The sequence below is a fragment of the Salvelinus sp. IW2-2015 genome, unplaced genomic scaffold (assembly GCF_002910315.2).
Source record: "Salvelinus sp. IW2-2015 unplaced genomic scaffold, ASM291031v2 Un_scaffold1716, whole genome shotgun sequence".
Lineage (NCBI taxonomy): Eukaryota > Metazoa > Chordata > Actinopteri > Salmoniformes > Salmonidae > Salvelinus > Salvelinus sp. IW2-2015.
Window position 1 is genome coordinate 1 of NW_019943104.1, and position 23,880 is coordinate 23,880.

At 43.3% G+C, this 23,880-nt stretch overlaps 1 protein-coding gene and 1 long non-coding RNA gene across 3 annotated transcripts in view; one reads left to right on the forward strand and one right to left on the reverse strand.

The window, feature by feature from the left end:
- Positions 1–19: 19 nt before the first annotated feature.
- LOC112071767 (uncharacterized) lies at positions 20–2,796 on the forward strand. Its single transcript, XR_011475961.1, has 2 exons — positions 20–1,948; positions 2,263–2,796. It is a non-coding gene; the product is annotated as an uncharacterized lncRNA (long non-coding RNA).
- Positions 2,797–3,698: 902 nt separating this feature from the next.
- Positions 3,699–23,880, reverse strand: part of LOC111966696 (spermatogenesis-associated serine-rich protein 2) — a 34,254-nt gene continuing 14,072 nt past the window's right edge. For both annotated transcript variants that reach the window (XM_024139198.1, XM_024139199.1), the window contains exons 4-13: positions 13,966–14,074; positions 13,773–13,822; positions 11,507–11,738; positions 11,168–11,353; positions 10,823–10,958; positions 10,420–10,478; positions 8,900–9,009; positions 7,043–7,145; positions 6,693–6,841; positions 3,699–6,553 (exon numbers count right to left, since the gene is read on the reverse strand). In XM_024139198.1, the coding sequence (XP_023994966.1) occupies positions 6,251–6,553; positions 6,693–6,841; positions 7,043–7,145; positions 8,900–9,009; positions 10,420–10,478; positions 10,823–10,958; positions 11,168–11,353; positions 11,507–11,738; positions 13,773–13,822; positions 13,966–14,074 (1,437 nt within the window). In that variant the 3' untranslated portion in view covers positions 3,699–6,250. The remainder of the gene's footprint in view (positions 6,554–6,692; positions 6,842–7,042; positions 7,146–8,899; positions 9,010–10,419; positions 10,479–10,822; positions 10,959–11,167; positions 11,354–11,506; positions 11,739–13,772; positions 13,823–13,965; positions 14,075–23,880) is intronic.

Here is a 23,880-nt window from a genome sequence, read left to right on the forward strand (position 1 = left end):
AGTTGTTGTCCACAGAAGGCTCAAAAGAAAGACAAAGTGAGTTCCGTTTCTACTTTGTCTGACAAAGCTATGTTTGTTGACGACGTGTACCAGGATCTGCTCCAAAAAAAGGGATCTACCATAGAATTGTGCCAATCAGTTGAGAAATTGCACCTTGCGGTAGAGAAGTGCAGTGCAGAGAGATTCCCCCGTTTATTAGTTCTTAGTCAAAATAAACCAGAGACAATGTCCCATGTAAGTTTGGCTAAAAGTCTGGATTCAGACAAAACTAATTCTCAGGAAAATGTACAAGAATTTCAGGCCAATTCAAGTCTATCCACGGAGGCAAGAACCCCATCCCCAGTGGAATTGATCTCCAATGGGTCTGTGCACAGTGTAATGAATGCCCTCCTCTCAAAAGTCAAACAGAATTCGGTTGAATCAGTTTTGGAATTGCACCAGGCAGTAGAGGAGTTCAGTGCAGAGGTCCCAAGAGCCGTTGCTTTGTCTGTGGTTCAGGCAATCAGCACTGACAAAATGCCTGAGCCATCTCTCACCATCACTAAGGCTCAAGGAAAGACAACCAAAAACAGGCGAGAGAGATTCGATTTCCCTAGTTGTTGTCCACAGAAAGCGCACAAGAAAGCCAAAGTGAGTTCCGTTTCTACTTTGTCTGACAAAGCTAAGTTTGTTGACGACGTGTACCAGGATCTGCTCCAAAAAAAGGGATCAGTTGAGCAATTGCACCTTGCAGTAGATGAGTGGAGTACAGAAGTCCCCAAAGCCATTGCTTCGTCTGTGGCTAGAGTGATTAGCGTAGAACAAATGGCTGAGTCATCTCTTAACACTATTGCTCAAGGAAAGCAAACCAATAACAGGCAAGAGAGATCCTATTTCCCTAGCTTTTGTCTGCAGAAGAAGAAAAAGCAAAACAAAGCCGAACAGAGTTTCACTTCTACTTTGTCTAACAAAGCTAATTCCTCTTGTCCCCAAGAAGTCCTACCCCAAGTCTGTGGCAGTGCCTCCCCAAGTCTATGCAATACAACAGAAACTCAGTCCACAGCTACAGGAACTCCATCTACACCCGTGGTTTCCTTTTCCAGTGGGTCTGTGCATAGCTTGGTATGTGCACTCCTCTTGAAGATCCGGAAGAATGCCGATGGATCTCCTACTCAGTCAGAGCCAGAGCTGATTGAGAAAGCCCTGTCTGTCAGTGGATCTGTGTTGACGCTGTTGGCAGAGGTCAACGGAATGTCCGTTGATGAGGAATCATCTACCCCTATTCGGGCACCTCCTGATGAAGTAGTTGAAGCAGTGTACAAGGACCTGCTGCAGGAAAAGGGTTCTGCAATCGAATTGCACCAGGCAGTGGAGCAGTGCAGTGCAGAGGTCCCTAGAGTCATAGCCTGGTCTCTGGTAAAGGAGATAAGCACGACTCCCCCCAATGAATTCCTTGCTGCCCCAGCTTTCCTCCTCTCCTCTGTGCTGCTTCTCTCCGGACATCCAAGTAAGGTGATCTCATTATCTGGAAATTCCAAATCACTTGCCGCAGCAGCAAGTGATAGACTCCCTAAGGATGAGAGTCAGAAGAGGTTTGGCTTGTTGCCAAAGCTGCCTAAGACACATAAAATGCAGAAGATGCCAAAGTTGAAAGCGAAGGTATGGTTTGAAAGTCTTTGAATTAATAACACTTTATTTAGTTAAGCGTCTCTATTTTGACATTTTATGCTGTTTGTGTGAAACATCAGTTTTAATTGCTAGTGAATTACAATTATTGGGAATGATCAGAATTTCTGTTTCTGACAGTTTTGTGACTTGTGTTAACACTTTTCTATGACCTTCCAGAACAAAGTGGATCCACTGGCCATCTACCCCTCTTTTGATCTTCTGAGAGAGGATCCACTTGAGGACACTTATGATCATTCATAAGAGGATCTATTGGAAGGCACCTCTGATGATCATACAAACGGTAAATCGAAAAAAAATCGCAAACATATTTTTTTGTTGAATACACATCCTCTTGTCCATACCATTTTGAAGTGTTACTGTTGATGGGTATAGTGAGTCTGGGCCGATTTTAGCTCATGCACAGAATTGATTTATCTCATGAGTTTCGCTCACACATCTCAAGTCAGGATATGACACATGTTAACACCATAGATATGTCAGCAGCCTGTCACCATCTCACTACTCTGTAATATGTTGGGATGCTGAGCAAATTGGTTTTGAACTGTGGTGAAATGTTTTATGACAATGGGGTCCTAACTAACTCTCTCTAATTAGACTTACAGTGCAGCTGTCCTTTTACATCACCTCCCAACCCATTGGAGAAGAACTGACATTCTGGCTCTGGCACCAAAAGACAGTCTCTCTTCACTAGCATTGCCAGTGTCATCACCAAGGCCTTCACTAGAGCACTTCACCCAGTCATGACCAGGTCTAGGACCATCTGTAGTAGTAGTTAACTTGACCACCTGATAATTCAAGAGAGGATCCACTGGATCTTCGGACCTTATGATCATCCATCTTTGTTTAGATAAATTGGATTCTGAACTAACAAGTTTATCATTCCATTCTTTTCATTCTTATTTGAGGTTGGTAGCCACACAATTACATTTAGACTTTAGCTAGGTTTCCATCCAATTGGCGACAGATTTTCATGCAAATATTCTAAATTCTGCATTAAAAACAATGTGCGCATTTTTCCAACAGTGATGTTTTCATCAAATGACGTAGTGCACATAATACCTTTTGCGGTACTGTTAAATTCCCATGTGTCGAATAAGAAATACAAATTAAATGGATTTTCAACTCTGATGGTTTTCTCACAAAAAGAAATGTGCACTATGTAGCGAATGTTTCCACTCCGGTATTGGCACATGCACTCTAGCCAACAGCGTGCAGATACAAGATCTGTGCGCTGTCGGCTAGAGCGCAGATATAGCCTACATCAGTGGTTTCCAACCAGGGGTACTTGGCCTATCCAGAGGGTTCTTCAGAAGACTCATGAGACCATAGGCCTACTGGTAAAATTGCACAAGGGGTTACTTCTGGGCTACTCCAGGCAGAGCAAAATTCAGTTGGTGGTACAGTAATCAAAAAAAGGTTTGGAATCATTAGCCTACATGAGATTATTCTTATTTGTCAAGCGGCAGCAAAACATCATTGATCATGTCATCAGCATAAGACACTCAACATTTATTGGAAAGGAGAATCAAACTCATCACCTTGCACTTTCAATCTGTAGCATAATAAACTGCATGCTTTCCCTACAAGTCGTAGGTAGAGGACAACATGTCATCGTGTGACTCCAAGTTGACTTCGATACGATGGTTACTATATAATTTCTCGCATAATTCATTTTACAGACACAAAAAGATCCCACCTTGTCTAATGTATTTTGTTTTGTTGACATTTATAAAGAAGCCAAATGTTTCTCTCCATCTGTCCTGACATTTTATCCGACATGTACTTTCGTCGCATAAAAAGATTGGATGGAAACCTGCTTTATAACACTATCAAACTGCATCTCTGATTTCAGTTTTGGAGGATGCAGAGGCCTGTCACAGTTTAAAGCAATAGCTCCAGCCCTCATTTGACATGTTGCCGATTACTGAGATAGAGGCTTGATGGGACATCTTAAACAACCTTACTTGCTCCAATATGGCAAATTGAATTACACAATTCTTACATAGTTAACCATACAATGAGAAGTGATATCTGAGCGTATCGCCATTTATTTTGCTTACAGTTAAGTTGACATGGATCTGTAAAATACTGTGCCCATGAAAAGCATATGAAGACAAAGGACACCTGCTTATGTATTGCAAAGTTTAATAGTAAATGAAAAGTGTGCCTTTCCGCATATGGGGGGGGGGGTGTATTAGAATGGATGGGGAGGGCAGATGTCTTTGGTCCATACTTTGTGGTTGCTGTAAGGAGGGGGGGTGTATGAATTGGATGGAGGCAAGAGAAGGCACTTAAGTTTACAGTTTGGACTGGAAGAATTGGACTGAACTAGATTGTTAGTTCAGTCCATATGACTGAACTAGTTCAGGGGTAAACCATATGCTCAGCATGTATATAACATACAAAATGCCCCATGTGAGCGCAACAGAATTATAGCTATATATACACACACAGTAAAGAAAGAAAATGTAAAAGAAAAAAAGACAACATGCTACTCAATCTAGAATAGATTATCCAATTGGAAAACAATGAAGTAATTTTTTTATAGGCAGAGAACGAAAAAAGGAAATGTTTTTCTCTTTGGTGATCACCAGATAGTTGAGAATGTAGACAAAGCTGTGAATGGGAGTTCTTACACTTGGTAAAAGAGATGGACAGGCATAATTAATTCCCCATAGAGAATAACTCTAGCTTTTTGACAACTGTAAGAAATACTACATGTACATGCTTGAAGCTACCACAAGGTAACAACTAGCAATGTGTTGTGGAGAGAAAATGCAGTGCATGCATCTCCGCAATTGAAAGGTAGGCCTACTGTGCATTAGGATTACTGAAAATAGGCCTATATTTACAGTGCAGATCTGAGATTAGGAAAAATTTGCTGAAGGCAGGAAGCTCCTGGAATTGGCTACCAAGCCTTATGTGCTCAAGCACAGTTGCTGATACATGCCAATTGATCTACCCTGCTGTATACACTCTGCACTTCCCCAGAAGACTTTGTAAACCATTGAACAAACAAGAACTACATAATCTTTATGTTGATGTGCAATATAACAAAAATGAAGACATTTTCCTCATGGCCAAATTATACTCCTATGAAAAGAAGACTTAAGTACCTATGTTTATAACATATCTAAAACACAAAAGGTATTCCTATGGATAACTTTCTACCAGTAATATTGGAGGAGATGGGGGGGTTCTCTCAATTCTTCTACTCATCGGGTATGACCCTTTGGTACACAGAGGAAACAGCTGTATAACCTTATACACATGCCTTGCAGTTTGACACGACACCGCTCTGCTTTCGGTAAATGGTGAACCATACCAAGCCCCATTTCAAAAGAACATTATCAGGGGAAAAAGCAACATTATGCCTCCAGGCAGTGTACAAGGGGAAACAATCAGATATTTCTCCAGATTTTGTTAAGTTATTGTATACTTTACTAAGAATCTTAAATCAGTCCCAACTCAGTAGTCATAAAACTTATTCAAACTAAGATCGAAACAGCATTCACAAATTTGATCCGATTTTTTTCCTTCTCTAGGAAATGATCAAGAGGAAAGTTGACATATTAAAAAAGGACAGAAAGCTCCTAAAGCTCGCTTTTTAACATGTAAAAGATCACAAGAACGTGCACTGATGTTCGTGATGCAGGCATCTCTTCATTTCTAGAAAGGCAAAGTTGCACTGTGATACATGGCAAGCATGTCAAGTGTGTGCCGTTTATGGTCCTGTCTGAGATGCACTGAAAATAAGAATGAGAGTAGACCAAATAACACCTAAATATATGTACTTCTAACAAAGGGAAGTCCAAATTCAGACTAGATGTAGGGGTTCCTTTCTCATACCTGAGATTTGAGAAGTGGAATAATTCATAATTAAATATGTATGTAATAAAGAAATCGAGCCTTCTCCTTGGATTATACAATAACAATATAGAGAAGGACAGGACAACTATCCACTAAACTATTCTCATACATGTGAGGGAGGGAATAAACAACCGCCATCAGGCAACATCCAAAGTGATTACCTCTAGTTCTAATTATCAACTGATTCATTGTCCAGTTCAAGGAGTACATATTATTTACAGGCGCAACCAGTATTTATGGAAAGCTCTAAATGAATCTACATAAACGTATGTAGTGTTGATTGTATGCCATTGATGAAAGGCTTCCATACATACTAGCAAGCATGCCATAACATATGGAACTAAAATGGTGATGACTACAAAAAAAAGAAATAAGGCAACTAAAATATAAATGCCTTTTAGCAGTGCACAAAATGCATATAAATCACAGCAGTCTCTGTGCTGAACTCATCATCAGATAACACTGGCCTCTGAAGTAGCAAAATGCTGCTAGATCAACAGGCATGAGAAAATAGGTCTTATTAGCAGATTTTCAAGTTTGGTGGATGAATGGTTTTGCCTATGGGTGGCACTACTGCTCAATTGACAAAAAGATGTAAACTTGTATTCTATTCTTCATTGAGAGGAGTTAGTGGGGTGGAAGGGGCAGGGTATTGAGGGTGGAATGCCAGGGTTAGTAGGGGGTTTAACAAATGGGCCAGGTAGTTCCGGTGTCAGGGGCAGTGTGTCCGCGGAGGCCTTTGGGGCAGACCGTTATGAGAAGGCTGGTCTTGACGGTAAGAAGAGGATGGAGTGGAGTTGGAAGGGCCTCTTGTGGAGTTGGAGGATTGTGTGGCAGTGCTGGTAGGATGGCTGGGGCCGTCATCTTGGCCTTGGTTGCCCTGGTAGCCTTGGTAACCCTCGGAGCGGTAGCCTCCGCGATTGGTGTTCCTGTCGCGATAGGAGCCGCCATTATACCGCTGACCACCGGAGTAGTATCCCGGGCCCGCCGTATACCGCCTGTTGCCTTGGAAAGTCTGAAAGGTGCAGATTAAAATCACACTTAAAACACAAAGCAATCATATTATGTTTAATATTTTTACTCCTAAAGAAACACGACTGAAAACAGTTAGCAACTCCTTTAGTTGCATGTTTATGATTGCTTTGTGAGCTGACCGTTTTGTTTGGCTGGGTAGGGTGTCCTTCGAAGCTGGAGCCCTGGTGCTGAGACGGAGGTGGTGCTTCTAGGGACCCTGGGCCTGTGATGGACGAGGAGGTGGAACTACAGCGGGACCGGCTGGAGTAGCCTGTCTGAGGATGGTACACTGAAAGGAGAGGGCGTCACGAGGGCAGGTGTTACCATAGAGATACATAGTATTATTATACAAATATGTGTTCTATTTAATTCTGTGGGCGTTACTATCAAGACAATTGATTAATTACCCTCTAAATAGCAATGCAATACTGTATGATCACAGTGAGTTTCTGTAAGAGGAAAGACATCAAAGAAGAAAAAAGGAATGTACCTGATCCAAATCCTGTGACGCTTGTCTTCAGTGGTTCTAGCTCGAAAGTGAACTTCACAGCTTTTCCCAGGTCTTCATCATACTTACGTTCACTTACAAAGTGCTGGAAAAAGAGGAGACAAGACATACAGTATGTGGACACCCCTTTAAATGAGTGGATTCGGCTATTTCAGCCACACCCGTTGCTGACAGGTGTATTAAAATAGAGCACACAGCCATGCGATCTCCAGAGTTCCCAACTCTGCCACTGGCCTCTGGAGCACTGGAAACACGTTGGGGGTGCGTTCTCAGCCCTCTCCTGTACTCCCTTGTTCACCCATGACTGCGTGGCCATGCACGCCTCCAACTCAATCATCAAGTTTGCAGACGACACTACAGTGGTAGGCTTGATTACCAACAACGACGAGACGGCCTACAGGGAGGAGGTGAGGGCCCTCGGAGTGTGATGTCAGGAAAATAACCTCAAACTCAACAAAACAAAGGAGATGGACTTCAGAAAACAGCAGATGGAGCACCCCCCTATCCACATCGACGGGACAGTAGTGGAGAAGGTGGAACGTTTTAAGTTCCTTGGCGTACACATCACGGACAAACTGAAATGGTCCACCAACACAGACAGCGTGGTGAAGAAGGTGCAACAGCGCCTCTTCAACCTCAGGAGGCTGAAGAAATTTGGCTTGTCACCAAAACACTCACAAACTTTTACAGATGCACAATCGAGAGCATCCTGTCGGGCTGTATCACCGCCTGGTACGGCAACTGCTCCGCCCACAACCGTAAGGCTCTTCAGAGGGTAGTGAGGTCTGCACAACGCATCACCGGGAGCAAACTACGTGCCCTCCAGGACACCTACACCACCCGATGTCACAGGAAGGCCAAAAAGATCATCAAGGACAACCACCCGAGCCACTGCCTGTTCACAAATTTGGCTTGTCACCCAAAACACATATCATCCAGAAGGCGAGGTCAGTACAGGTGCAAAGCTGAGACCGAGAGACTGAAAACAGCTTCTATCTCAAGGCCATCAGACTGTTAAACAGCCATCACTAACATTGAGTGGCTGCTGCCAACATACTGACTCAAATCTCTAGCCACTTTAATAATGAAAAATGTATGTAATAAATGTATTACTAGCCACTTTATATGTTTACATACCCTACATTACTCATCTCATATGTATATACTGTACTCTATACCATCTACTGCATCTTGCCTATGCCATTCGGCCATCCATATATTTATATGTACATATTCTTATTCATTCCTTTACACTTGTGTGTATAAGGTAGTTACTGTGAAATTGTTAGATTACTTGTTAGATATTACTGCACGGTCGGAACTAAAAGCACAAGCATTTCGCTACACTCGTATTAACATCTGCTAACCATGTGTATGTGACCAATAAAATTTGATTTGATGAATCACACTTAACCATCTGGCAGTCTGATCTGGGTTTGGTGGATGCCAGGAGAACGCTGCCTGCCCAAATGCATAGTGCAAACTGTAAAGTTTGGTGGAGGAAGAATACTGGTCTAGGGCTATATTTCATGGTTCGGGCTAGGTCCCTTAGTTCCAGTGAAGTGAAATCTTAACCCTACAGTATACAATGACATTCTAGACGATTCTGTGGCAACCATTTGGGGAATGCCCATTCCTGTTTCAGCATGACAATGCCCCTGTGCACAAAGCGAGATCCATACAGAAATTATTTGTCGAGACCGGTGGAAGAACTTGACTGGCCTGCACAAAGCCCTGACCTCAACCCCATTTTACACCTTTGGAAATAATTGGAATGCTGACTGCGAGCCAGGCCTAATCGCCCAACATCAGATAGTGTTATTGCGGTAGTCAACTAACCTTTATGTCCGCTCGCAGCTCACTCAGTTGGTTCTCAGACATGGATGCTGATTGGTCAGTTAGCCTGCGGAGCTCCTCTGCTCTCTTTTGACGGCCATCCAAAATGGCCACTTAAACACAGATACACAATATCAGTCAACCGCTCACCAAATATTCAGACACCTTCAGTTGTACGGAGAGAAATCCACACAAGCAATACCATACTGAAACTTGGGACTAGCTATGTCCTCAACATGAGATGGTAAGACTATTAGTTGACTAGTTTTTACAAAATAAAATCATACAGAATACAACACTGCATCCCTAAATAACTCCACAGGCTTTTCCTGGTGCTGACCAATATCAGGACTGAGGGAAAAAGAAAAACCACAAAAAAACTCCCACAGAGGAACCATACTGTTTGTTTATCAGTTGCTAAGGAGAATCAAATGACAGAAAATACTTCTCTCCTCATGAGGTAAAAAGGGGAAGGGAAGAAAGTCTAATCCATTAACAGTAACACACATCTAAAGGAAGGTAAGAGATTAGGGCAGAATCTGGTACATTTGAAGGAATGTTGAGTTTCTGTTATGTCAAAGAACTGCTCTAGAGTTCCCTCGCTTCTTCCCTCAATTCCCCACACACCTAGACACAAAGAAAGCATTTAGTCTCCCTTGAAACCTGACACTATTCACTTTTTCCAAGCTCAGGACACACAACACTGTATTTGGAGGCAGTAAAGAATAAAGGGAGAATGGCCTACTTGTGGAAATATGCAGTCTTGCTCTGTCATGTTTCACTACATTGAAGACTGGTATGCCTAAGGCCAAAAATAACCTTGAGGACATACATTCGAAGAATTCTCATTGGTTACGTGTTAATTTATGAACTGGGAGAGAGTAGGTGACATCTATAGGTAGCCTATATGGAATGTCCTAACTGGGACAAAGGCTTTCAGAAAAAAATAGAAACATAGTAAGAATAGAAACAAAGTCTAATAAACACTGAGTGTACAAAACATTAAGAAGACCTTAATATTGATTGGCACCCCCCCTGCCCTCAGAACAGCCTCAATTAGTTGGGGCATGGACTCTGCAAGGTGTCAAAAGCATTCCACGGGAATTCATGACCCACGTTGACTACAACGCTTCCCACAGTTGTGTCAAGTTGGCTGGATGTCCTTTGGGTGTGGACCATTCTTGATACACAAGGGAAACTGTTGAGCATGAAAATTCCAGCAGCTTTGCAGTTCTTGACACAAACCGGTGCGCCTGGCACTTACTACCATACCCTGTTCAAAGACACTTAAATCTTTTGTCTTACCAATTCACCCTCTGAATTACACAATCCATGTCTCAATTGTCTCATGGCTTAAAAATCCTTCTTTAACCTGTCTCTGAAGTGGATTTAACAAGTGCCATCAATAAGGGATCATAGCTTTCACCTGGTCAGTTTGTCATGGAAAGAGCAGGTGTTCTTAATGTTTTGTACACTGAGTGTACATTGAAGTCCAAATGCTAATTGAAAGGTGTTGTACTCACTGGCTTCTGCTTTGACTTTGTCCATCTCTGTCAACAGAGTAACCTCTCTGTCCATTAGACTAAGAGAGAGGTGGGGAGAAAGAGAGATATGAAATGACATGTTCTTTACTACGATAAGTTGACCATGATTATTTACATTTGTAAGATACTTTGATTTTGGCAATACTCACCATTTGTCAACTACGACAACACTGGTTAGCAATAGGCTAAATGTTACGCTGAAAGAGGTACTAGTGGTGGTTGCTGTAGTGCAGATGTGAGAGCAATGAACTGATTCAGTGATCAAATGCTTAAAAATAATGGAATTTGTGGTATGTTATATCCCACCATAACAAGTTAATATTCCAAATATTAACTACAACTTTACAAACTAATGTAGTGGAGTTAATGTTGGGAGATGTACCAGCTCTGGAGGTCAGCAAACGTCTGCTTCATGGTCTTAATAGAGGAGTCCATTTCATCCTTAACCAACACTCTGTATCGAGTAAGCGACACTGTGCATCTCTGCAGGTCCTTCACAGAGCGGTCAATGTTGGGCGCTGAGTGTCAAAGAACAGGGTTAGAGGTCACTTGTCTTAAACAAAGCATTACTAGAGCTGTCGTCATTAACACTCCAGTGCACACATCCTAGTTTTGTAAGATAATATACAGCTTAGGCACCTGGGACTACTAATCTACCATCGGACTGCAGGAAACCCATGGATTTGACAATATTCTGTATCAACAATAAAACACATTTGGCACTAACCAATCTTCTTGGCTCCAGAAAATCCCTGTTGGCTTTCATCAGTGGTGAGCACAGAGGAAGTGGATGATTGCTGGGAGTTGGTTCTGGGACGGAACTTGTTGCCACGGGGGGGCTGGTGATTCCTTCCTCCTTGAGCATGATGAGGGGTGGTGCTTGGGCCACTACAAAAAGAGTCTACTTCCACACCTTTAAGGAGAAAGACACTGTAGTGTGATATTTTCCGATGGGCAGGCATTGGCTTCAACTACAGAAGATAATCAAAAGTGTAGTATAGTCTCAACAAACCAAAGCTTGACTGATGGGTAAAATAAAGCCACTGAGACTGCTCTATAACAATACCTGTAATGTCCGACGTGGCAGGTTCAGATTCGAGCTCAGCTGCATCCAAGAAGGCAGAATCCAACTGCTCACTCAGAGAGTCTAATGAGTCTCCGTCCAACACAGAGCCATTGGCATGGAACCCATTCACTGCTTCTGTACTCTCAGTCTCCGAAGGCTGTGTGGTTTCGGCTGGAGCAGGCTCCTCTCCCGGAGGCTGTGGCTGGGGCTTGGGCTTCTTTTTCTTCTTGGGCTGGATGTTGTAGAATCAAAGTCAGACTCTAACCACTACAATAAAACCTTACACATCTTTGAGTTCATACATAACAAGCATATAAACTCTGCAAAAAAGAAACGTTCTGTCAACTGTGTTTATTTTCAGTAAACTTAACATGTGTAAATATTTGTATGAACACAAGATTCAACAACTGAGACAAACTGAACAAGTTCCACAGACATGTGACTAACAGAAATTGAATGTGTCCCTGAACAAAGGGGCCAAAATCAAAAGTAACAGTCAATGCAGCTGGTGGCCACACCAGATACTAAGTACTGCAGTGCATCTCCTCCTCATGACTGCACCAGATTTGCCAGTTCTTGCTGTGAGATGTTACCCCACTCTTCCACCAAGGCACCTGCAAGTTCCCGGACATTTCTGGGGGGGAATGGCCCTAGCCCTCACCCTCCAATCCAACAGGTCCCAGATTTGCTCAATGTGATTGAGATCCGGGCTCTTCGCTGGCCATGGCAGAACACTGACATTCCTGTCTTGCAGGAAATCACACACAAAACGAGCAGTATGGCTGGTGGCATTGTCATGCTGGAGGGTCATGTCAGGATGAGACGCAGGAAGGGGACCACATGAGGGAGGAGGATGTCTTCCCTGTAACGCACAGCGTTGAGATTGCCTCCAATGACAACAAGCTCAGTCCGATGATGCTGTGACACACCGCCCCAGACCATGACGGACCCTCCACCTCCAAATCGATCCCGCTCCAGAGTACAGGCCTCGGTGTAATGCTCATTCCTCCGACGATAAACGCGAATCCGACCATCACCCCCGGTAAGACAAAACTCGTCAGTGAAGAGAACTTTTTGACAGTCCTGTCTGGTCCAGCGACGGTGGGTTTGTGCCCATAGGCGACGTTGTTGCCGGTGATGTCTGGTGAGGACYTGCCTTACAACAGGCCTACAAGCCCTCAGTCCAGCCTCTCTCAGCCTATTGCAGACAGTCTGAGCACTGATGGAGGGATTGTGCGTTCCTGGTCTAACTCAGGCAGTTGTTGTTGCCATCCTGTACCTGTCCCGCAGGTGTGATGTTTGAATGTACCGATCCTGTGCAGGTGTTGTTACACACGGTCTGCCACTGCGAGGACGATCAGCTGTCCGTCCTGTCTCCCTGTAGCGCTGTCTCAGGCATCTCACAGTACGGACAATTACATTTATTGCCCTGGCCACATCTGCAGTCCTCATGCCTCCTGCCAGCATGCCTAAGGCACATTCACGCAGATGAGCAGGGACCCTGGGCATCTTTCTTTTGGTGTTTTTCAAAGTCAGTAGAAATGCCTCTTTAGTGTCCTATGTTTTTATAACTGTGACCTTAATTGCCTACCATCTGTAAGCTGTTAGTGTCTTAACGACCGTTCCACAGGTGCATGTTCATTAATTGTTTATGGTTCAATGAACAAGCATGGGAAACAGTATTTAAACTCTTTACAATGAAGATCTGTGAAGTTATTTGTTTTTTTACGAATTATCTTTGAAAGACAGGGTACTGAAGATGGGACGTTTCTTTTTTTGCTGAGTTTAGCTATGGTTGAGCAGAATGTAGGTCCTCATGACACAGACACCAGATATGTTCAGCTAGAGCTGCTGACTTCAAAGCAAAATGGGCGATAGGTGAAACAACAAAACAGATTATCTGGGACGGATGTTGAAAATTTGTGTGAGCTAGAAACTCTATAGTGAAATGCAGCCGATGATTGTTTGTTCAATGTTTTTTTACTCATCTCTATCCAAATAAACTAAACATACATTTCCTTTGACTAGCATTTAGAGTTCAAAGTTAAGTGGATTTAAAGTAAGTGTTTTTTTGCTCAAAGTCTGGATTGGTCTGTCACGAAGTATATCCTTTGAACTTGTTTTAAAAAAGTGTTGTCTCATAATCCTGTGAGGGACAGGCCATACTTAAAATGTCATGACACATAATACATTTCATTCATACTCATGTGGTCCTTTCATACAGAATGCAATACCCTGAAGTAAAGGACAAAGTTAACAAGGTTACCTTCTTTTTACCAGTTACATTCCACTCCTTCAAGATTTCAATGGCACTACCTGAAGGGAAAATGAAGTAATTGTGAGTTAAGAAGAATGCTCTCTTTCCATAACAGCCTTGACCTCGTTCATGACATGCAATGTTTCAGATTATCGAGGTTTAAATACTCATTAAAAAAAAGATCACTATGGCATTCCCATACCTTCTAGGAAAGCCTGGACGGCCTTATCAACGCAGTTCTCAAAGTGCTGCAACACCAGAACTATCTCATTGTTGCTTTTGTTGGGAACAACGGCCCTGACGGCACTAATCTGTGAAGAGAACGAATAAGAGAGGCAAATTAAGGAAAATAAGGAAAATAAGGAAAATATTTAGCATAGTGATACATATCCCAGGGCCCTGGGGCCTCATTTCTAAATGTTGCGTTTTTACAACATACCATACAACATGTGTGTGCCAGTTTACACAGAAGTTGGCATTTATAAAATCTGAATTTGCCGTGAGAATGAGCTTAATTTTGTGCAAACTTTAGACCATGCGTACACACTATATCTAGTGGTTGTATTGCAGGTAAAATAATTAGACTTAAGAATTTATTTCCTATTTTATAGGAAGAATAAATTCCTCACCTTTTCTGTCCGTGATGGGTTCATATTTCCGAAGTAGCCATAGGCCTACGTCAAATTACCATACACATCTCTCGTTTAATTGGGCCTAGTAAATACATCTACCCTCATAGATATCCTAACCAACCTGCCCTCCAAATACACCTCTGCTGTCTTCAACCAGGATCTCAGCGATCACTGCCTGCGTCCGTAATGGGTCTGCGGTCAAACGACCACCCCTCACTGTCAAACACTCCCTAAGACACTGCAGCGAGCAGGCCTTTCTAATCGACCTGGCCCGGGTATCCTGGAATGACATTGACCTCATTCCGTCAGTAGAGAATGCCTGGTTATTCTTTAAAAGTGCTTTCCTCATCATCTTAAATAAGCATGCCCCATTCAAAAAATATAGAACCAGGAACAGATATAGCCCTTGGTTCACTCCAGACCTGACTGCCCTTGACCAGCACAAAAACAGCCTGTGGCGTACTGCATTAGCATCGAATAGCCCCTGGGATATGCAACTTTTCAGGGAAGTTAGGAACCAATATACACAGGCAGTTAGGAAAGCAAAGGCTAGCTTTTTCAAACAGAAAATTGCATCCTGTAGCACAAACTCCAAAAGGTTCTGGGACACTAAAGTCCATGGAGAGTAAGAGCACCTCCTCCCAGCTGCCCACTGCACTGAGGCTGGGAAACACGGTCACCACCGATAAATCCACGACAATTGAGAACTTCAATAAGCATTTTTCTACAGCTGGCCATGCTTTCCACCTGGCTACCCCTACCCCGGTCAACAGCCCTGCACCCCCCACAGCAACTTGCGCAAGCCTCCCCCATTTCTCCTTCACCCAAATCCAGATAGCTGATGTTCTGAAAGAGCTGCAAAATCTGGACCCCTACAAATCAGCCGTCTCTTTCTAAAATTATCAGCCGAAATTGTTGCAACCCCTATTACTAGCCTGTTCAACCTCTCTTTCGTATCGTCTGAGATCCCCAAAGATTGGAAAGCTGCCGCGGTCATCCCCATCTTCAAAGAGGGAGACACTCTAGACCCAAACTGCTACAGACCTATATCTATCCTACCCTGCCTTTCTAAGGTCTTCGTAAGCCAAGTTAACAAACAGATCACCGACCATTTCGAATCCCACCGTACCTTCTCCGCTATGCAATCTGGTTTCCGAGCTGGACATGGGTGCACTTCAGCCACGCTCAAGGTCCTAAACGATATGATAACCGCTATCGATAAGAGACAATACTGTGCAGCTGTATTCATCGACTTGGCCAAGGCTTTCGACTCTGTCAATCACCACATTCTTATCGGCAGACTCAACAGCCTTGGTTTCTCAAATGACTGCCTCGCCTGGTTCACCAACTACTTCTCAGACAGAGTTCAGTGTGTCAAATCGGAGGGCCTGTTGTCCGGACCTCTGGCAGTCTCTATAGGGGTGCCACAGGGTTCAATTCTCAGGCCGACTCTTTTCTCTGTATACATCAATGATGTTGCTCTTGCTGCTGGTGATTCTCTGATCCACCTCTACGCAGACGACACCATTCTGTATACTTCTGGCCATTCTTTGGACACTGTGTTAACTAACCTCCAGGCGAGCTTCAATGCCATACAACTCTCCTTCCGTGGCCTCCAACTGCTCTTAAATGCATGGAAAACGAAATGCATGCTCTTCAACCGATCACTGCCCACACCTGCCTGCCTGTCCAGCATCACTACTCTAGAGGTTTCCGACTAAGAATATGTGGACAACTACAAATACCAATATGTCTGGTTAGACTGTAAACTCTCCTTCCAGACTCACATTAAGCATCTCCAATCCAAAATTAAATCTAGAATCGGCTTCCTATTTCGCAACAAAGCATCCTTCACTCATGCTGCCAAACATACCCTCGTAAAACTGACTATCCTACCAATCCTTGACTTCAGAGATGTCAGTTACACAATAGCCTCCAACACTCTACTCACCAAATTGAATACAGTCTATCACAGTGCCATCCGTTTTGCCACCAAAGCCCCATATACTACCCACCACTGCAACCTGTATGCTCTCGTTGGCTGGCCATCGCTTCATATTCGTCGCCAAACCCACTGGCTCCAGGTCATCTATAAGTCTTTGCTAGGTAAAGTCCCGCCTTATCTCAGCTCACTGGTCACCATAGCAGCACCCACCCGTAGCACGCGCTCCAACAGGTATATTTCACTGGTCACCCACAAAGCCAATTCCTCCTTTGGCCGCCTTTCCTTACGGTTCTCTGCGGCCAATGACTGGACCGAACTGCAAAAATTACTGAAGCTGGAGACTCATATCTCCCTCACTAACTTTAAGCACCAGCTGTTAGAGCAGCTTACAGCTTACAGCACATAGCCCATCCAACTACCTCATCCCCATACTGTATTTATTTTGCTCCTTTGCACCCCTCTCTACTTGCACATCTATCACGCCAGTGTTTAATTGCTATATTGTAATTATTTCGCCACTATGGCCTATTTATTGCCTACCTACCTCATTTGCACACACTGACTTTTCTATTGTATTATTGACTGTATGTTTGTTTATTCCATGTGTAACTCTGTGGTGTTGTTTGTGTCGCACTGCTTTGCTTTATCTTGGCCAGGTCGCAGTTGTAAATGAGAACTTGTTCTCACCTAGCCTACCTGGTTAAATAAAGGTGAAAAAAAAAAGATAGGCTACATGCATTTTAAATTTTGCTGTATGCGAGCCCATAGGCAGTGTGGGTTATATAGGCTACACAGTCTAATTAAATAGACAGTTGATATTTTATATTGAAGTATGTACGCGACTACTGCAATTATTAATTTTTTGGAGTAGCCTAGACTATGTTTCAGAATTCGCAGGCAGTACAGCATATTTTAGGTTGGGGGGAAAAGTTGACGCAAAACATGTTCAAACATTCTGCTGACAGGTCGACAACAATTAGTTTCTGAAAGAAAAAACAAAGGCTATCACATTCCTTTGCCAAATACAGCATAAGTTACTGCAAACAATTACACTGGTAGCGTATGTAAAATATTTGACAATATGGGTAGACTATAATATTGCTGTTCGATAGGAGCACAGAGTGCGACATCATAGCCTATTTAATCTCTAAGCCTATACCAAGCAGGAGATTGTGTTTCTATCTAAAATATTGAACAACAATTCGTCTTTTGCATAAATGTGTGGGCTGTAGCAGTGTTTCCGCTGCAGTCATTTAACTGTGGCACTGCGTCACGGACGAAATCATTGCCACAACGGGAAAAAAATATCAAACAATATTTCTGTCGAGGCGAACTTTGAAGATGCTATAACAGTCGACATTTACTTTTCCTCTGCAAACAAAACAAGTAATGAATAGAAAAAAATTGACAACCCCATAGTAGAACAGTATCTATAGTGAACTAAAATATAAATGCAACAATTTTACTGAGTTACAGTTCATATAAGGAAATCAGTCAATTGAAATGAWTTCATTTAGGCCTTAATCTATGGATTTCACATGACTGAGCAGGGGGTGCCTGGGAGGGCATAGGCCCAGCCACTGGGGAGCCAGGCCCAGCCAATCAGAATGAGTTTTCCCCCACAAAAGGTCTTTATTACAGACAGAAATACTCCTCAGTTTCATCAGCTGTCTGAATGGCTGGTCTCAGACGATCCCGCAGGTGAAGAAGCCGGATGTGGAGGTCCTGGCCTGGCGTGGTTACACATGGTGTGCAGTTGTGAGGCCGGTTGGACGTACTGCCAAATTCTCTAAAACGATATTGGAAGCGGCTTATGGTAGAGAAATCAACATTCAATTCTCTGGTAACAGCTCTGGTGAACATTCCTGCAGTCAGAGCCGGTCCTGACCTCCCTGGGGCCCTAAGCAAAACCGGTGAGCCGTGGTAACCATTTGCATTGCTGTTCCCACATGCTTCAAGAGGGCGACCATTATTGTTCCTGTTCTCAAGAAAGCTAAGGTAACTGAGCTAAACGACTATCGCCCCGTAGCACTCACTTCCGTCATCATGAAGTGCTTTGAGAGACTAGTCAAGGATCATATCACCTCAACCCTACAGGACACCATAGACCCACTCCAATTTGCTTACCGCCCCAATAGGTCCACAGACGACGCAATCACACTGCCCTAACCCATCTGGACAAGAGGAATACCTATGTAAGAACGCTGTTCATCGACTACAGCTCAGCATTTAACACCATAGTACCCTCGAAACTTGTCATTAAGCTCGAGACACTGGGTTTCGACCCCGCCCTGTGCAACTGGGTCCTGGACTTTCTTACGGGCCGCCCCCAGGTGGTGAGGGTAGAAAACAACATCTCCACCCTGCTGATTCTCAACACTGGGGCCCCACAAGGGTGCGTTCTCAGCCCTCTCCTGTACTCCCTGTTCACCCATGACTGCGTGGCCATGCACGCCTCCAACTCAATCATCAAGTTTGCAGATTACACTACAGTGGTAGGCTGGATTACCAACAACGACGAGACGGCCTACAGGGAGGAGGTGAGGGCCCTCGGAGTGTGGTGTCAGGAAAATAACCTCACACTCAACGTCAACAAAACAAGATGATCGTGGACTTCAGGAAACAGCAGACAGTAGTGGAGAAGGTGGAAAGTTTTAAGTTCCTCGGCGTACACATCACGGACAAACTGAAATGGTCCACCCACACAGACATCATGGTAGAAGGCGCAACAGCGCCTCTTCAACCTCAGGAGGCTGAAGAAATTTGGCTTGTCACCAAAAACACTCAAACTTTTACAGATGCACAATCGAGAGAATCCATCGAGTATCACCACCTGGTATGGCAACTGCTCCGCCCACAACCAGAAGGCCCTCCAGAACCGGAAGGCTCTCCAGAGGGTAGTGAGGTCTGCACAATGCATCACTGGGGGCAAACTACCTGCCCTCCAGGACACCTACAGCACCCGATGTCACAGGAAGGCCAAAAAGATCATCAAGGACAACAACCACCCGAGCCACTGCCTGTTCACCCCGCTATCATCCAGAAGGCGAGGTTAGTACAGGTGCATCAAAGCTGGGACCGAGAGACTGAAAACAGCTTCTATCTCAAGGCCATCAGACTGTTAAACAGCCATCACTAACATTGAGTGGCTGCTGCCAACATACTGACTCAATCTCTAGCCACTTTATAATAAAAATTGATGTAATAAACGTTATATTTATATGTACATATTCTTATCATTTCCTTTACTTGTAAGGTAGTTGTTGTGAAATTGTTAGATGACAAGCATTTCGCTACACTTGCATTAACATCTGCTAACATGTGTATGTGACCAATAAAATTTGATTGACACACCTGACACCCAGTGCTCCCATACAATCCTCCCTCCTTTAAAACAGTTGCTCCATCTGTCAGTCTAAGAATAAGTAAACCGAGAATGAGGTATAACACACAATATTTATTGAATAGAAATATTCTATAGAATCTTAAGTGAATATTAACATAAATAAGAAATTGTAGAAAATAATCAAATAAAACGTTGAGCTTTGGTCTGCTGCCTGGTAATTAGTCCAGTCCTCACAATATTACACAATTAGCTTGTCTATACAATGTAAACATAACCCTATAGGCTATGGCTGCAGCTATACCTCTCAAAATAGTCAAATAAAACCTATGCAGTGGGGCAAAAAAGTATTTAGTCAGCCACCAATTGTGCAAGTCTCCCACTTAAAGATGAGAGAGGCCGTCATTTCATCATAGGTACACTTCAACTATGACAGACAAAATGAGAAAAAAAAATCCAGAAAATCACATTGTAGGATTTTTAATTAATTAATTTGCAAATTATGGTGGAAAATAAGTATTTGGTCAATAACAAAAGTTTCTCAATATTTGTTATATACCCTTTGTTGGCAATGACAGAGGTCAAACTTTTTCTGGAAGTCTTCACAAGGTTTTCACACACTGTGCTGGTATTTTGGCCCATTCCTCCATGCAGATGTCCTCTAAAGCAGTGATGTTTTGGGCTGTGCTGGGCAACACAGACTTTCAACTCACTCCAAAGATTTTCTATGGGGTTGAGATCTGGAGACTGGCTAGCCATCCAGACCTTGAATGCTTCTTACGGAGCCACTCCTTCGTTGCCCGGGCGGTGTGTTTGGATTATTGTCATGCTGAAAGACCCAGCCACGTTTCATCTTCAATCCCTTGCTGATGGAAGGAGGTTTCACTCAATCTCACGATACAGGCCCCATTCATTCTTTCCTTTACACGGATCAGTCGTCCTGGTCCTTTGCAGAAAAACAGCCCCAAAGCATGATGTTTCACCCCCATGCTTCACAGTAGGTATGTGTTCTTTTGGATGCAACTCAGCATTCTTTGTCCTCCAAACACAACGAGTTGAGCTTTTACCAAAAAGTATATTTTGGTTTCATCTGACCATATGACATTCTCCCAATCTTCTTCTGGATCATCCAAATGATCTCTAGCAAACTTCAGACGGGCCTGACATGTACTGGCTTAAGCAGGGGGACACGCTGGCACTGCAGGATTTGAGTCCCTGGCGGCTTAGTGTGGTTACTGATGGTAGGCTTTGTTACTTTGGTCCCAGCTCTCTGCAGGTCATTCACTAGGTCCCCCTGTGTGGTTCTGGGATTTTTGCTCACGTTCTTGTGAAGATCTTGCATGGAGCCCCAGATCGAGGGAGATTATCAGTGGTCTTGTATGTCTCCATTTCTAATAATTGCTCCCACAGTTGATTTCTTCAAACCAAGCTGCTTACCTATTGCAGATTTAGTCTTCCCAGCCTGGTGCAGTCTACAATTTTTGTTCTCGGTGTCCTTTGACCGCTCTTTGGTCTTGGCCATAGTGGAGTTTGAGTGTGACTGTTTGAGGTTGTGGACAGGCTCTTTTATCTGACAACAAGTTCAACAGGTGCCATTAATACAAGGTAACGAAGTGGAGGCACGAGGAGCCTTTAAAGAGAAGTGTACAGGGTCTGTGAGAGCCAGAAATCTTGCTTGTTTGTAGGTGACCAAATACTTATTTTCCACCATAATTTGCAAATAAATTCATTAAAAATCCTACAATGTGATTTTCTGGATTTTTTTTTCTAATTTTGTCTGTCATAGTTGAAGTGTACCTATGATGAAAATTACAGGCCTCTCTCATCTTTTTAAATGGGAGAACATGCACAATTGGTGGCTGACTAAATACTTTTTTGCCCCACTGTACGTTGGTGTGATAAACTTTGGTTTTCAGCATCAGCACCAGTCTATTTGGACTGTCTGGAAGAAATTGAGAAAGTATGTCACAGTTAAGCAGTCATTTACACAAATGCACTTCTGCCATACAATCTTAAAATGTTACTAAGTTTGTAAACATTTGAATGTTTGAATTTAAATCTTACCATCAAAATATTCCTCTTCTCCACTGAGGCAAAATCATCAATGTCGTCATCATAGGACATGCGTTTCCCCACGTCATTATTTATACTCACGATGGCCAGACCACTCAAACGTTCCTGTGACATGGAAGACCTCAGGAAGCTTTTGATGAGCTTTTCAAAATGAAAGCACCTCTCTGCCAATGCTACTGTTACTGGTAGGGTGACTGCAATTCTTAGGGCTATCCAAAGGTTAGGAAAGAGTTCCTCCGGGTTTTTCTCACAGAGTAAGGAAAGCGGCTCAAAAGGCAGTCATCTTATCTGATGGCAGATCAGGTAAATTCTGAATCTTGTGTGCCAGATTCATTCCACTGATGTCACAGTCATCTCTGAAGGTTAGAGTGTTTTCAACTTCCATGTAGTGGGCCTTTAAAAGACTCCCTGGACATCTGAGAGGCAGTGCAGCACTCCATATTTGGTTTTCACCTGGTTGAGTGTTTCAAATCTCTCATCCATGGATATCACAGCAGAGTCGACCACAATGTTGAAGTAGTTGACCTCAAGGTTTTTCAGTGCATCAGTCACTGGTTCATTAGGAGCTACATAGCTGAAATGCCTCCTGCTGTTTCTCAGTCTCTTCTCTTTCAGAACAGCCTCCACATGTATTTCTTCACAATGCTTTTGGCTGTTGTCTGGGCCTGAGAGAATCCAGTTTCCCGGTATGTAGTGAGGAAGGCCTTTGCATTTGAGATTAAATTCACTGCGATATTCAACTGCATTGAGGCGGATTGGAGGAGCTTGTTCACCTTGTTTGTCATTGTCAGTATCTCGCACCATACGACACAGCAAATCAAGAAGCCGTAGGACCCAAGTTCCTCTGTAAGTGCTTCTGCCTCCACTTTGGCCACAGGATCGTTGATCGTCTGTCTGGCTTCCAGTAATGCCTCCCGAACCTCTGAAGCCTGATACCTGATTGCATGAACACTTTGGAGCCTACTCTCCCATCTTGTGTCACTCCATGACCTCAAGGTTATGTTCACGTGCTTCTTCATAACAATCCATCTTTGTGTGGCAGCTGAAAAGAAGGTGAAGAGCGTTTGCACATGCCCAAAAACCCAACTGCATCTTTTAAAGATTTGGCAGCATCTGCAATGACAAGGTTTAGAGTAGGTGCTCCATATGAGACAAACACAGATCTGGGATTTTTTTTCAGCAGTCTGGCTTGTACTCCTTGGTGCTTACCCTTCATGTTGGCCCCATTATCATAAGCTTGTCCTCTGCAATCTTCAAATGGAATCTTGAGCTCGTTCAGCTTATCTAAGACAACAGTGGACAGATTGAAGCCTGTTGTAACCTCAACATGCACAAAGCCAAGGAAGTGCTCCTTGATCTCTGGCTTTCCCTTTAAAGCCACGCTTCTCAGAATAATGGACATTTGCTCCTGGTGACTAATGTCAGGTGTACAGTCCAAGATAATGGAGAAGTACTTGGAGTCTCTTACTTGAGTCACTATTGCTTCCAGAATATTGTCACTCACAATCTGTATCAGCTCATTCTGTGTGTGCCTCCCAAGGTAATGAGCATGTGTCTCTCTATCTTTAATTTTGCTGAGATGATTTTCCATAACGGGGTCAAATTTGACCAGTAATTCAACCTCTTTTAGGAAGTTTCCATTATCTGGTTGGAAGAGTTTGTCTGATGAACCCCTGACTGCTAGGTTTCTTTCAGCCAGAGACTGGGTGATACTTATTAAATGTGTAAGGACATCCCGCAATTCCTTTCTTTCAGCCTCAAATGGTCATTGGTATCTGGTCAAGAGTCTGTCCCCGACTTAGGCGCAGATCAAGTTCTCTCCACTCAATAATATTGTTTGTGTGTTCAGGACTACCCTCATGGTGTTTCAGAAAGGCGTTGATATTTGACCAGTCATTCACGTCTTCCTTTATTATTTTGTAGTCTTTTGTTGAAAAGAGCTTACAGCAAAAACAATACACAGTGTTGTTTTTGATTGAGTATGAAAGCCAGCTCCTGGTAATCTTTTCCCCATTTGACAGCTGTCTCTGTAATACGCCTGAATGGAAACCTCTTCTAGACTTGTCTTTACGGTAAGAAAAATCCAGTCCTGGTTTGAATGGACCCAACTCAGTCTAACTCAGT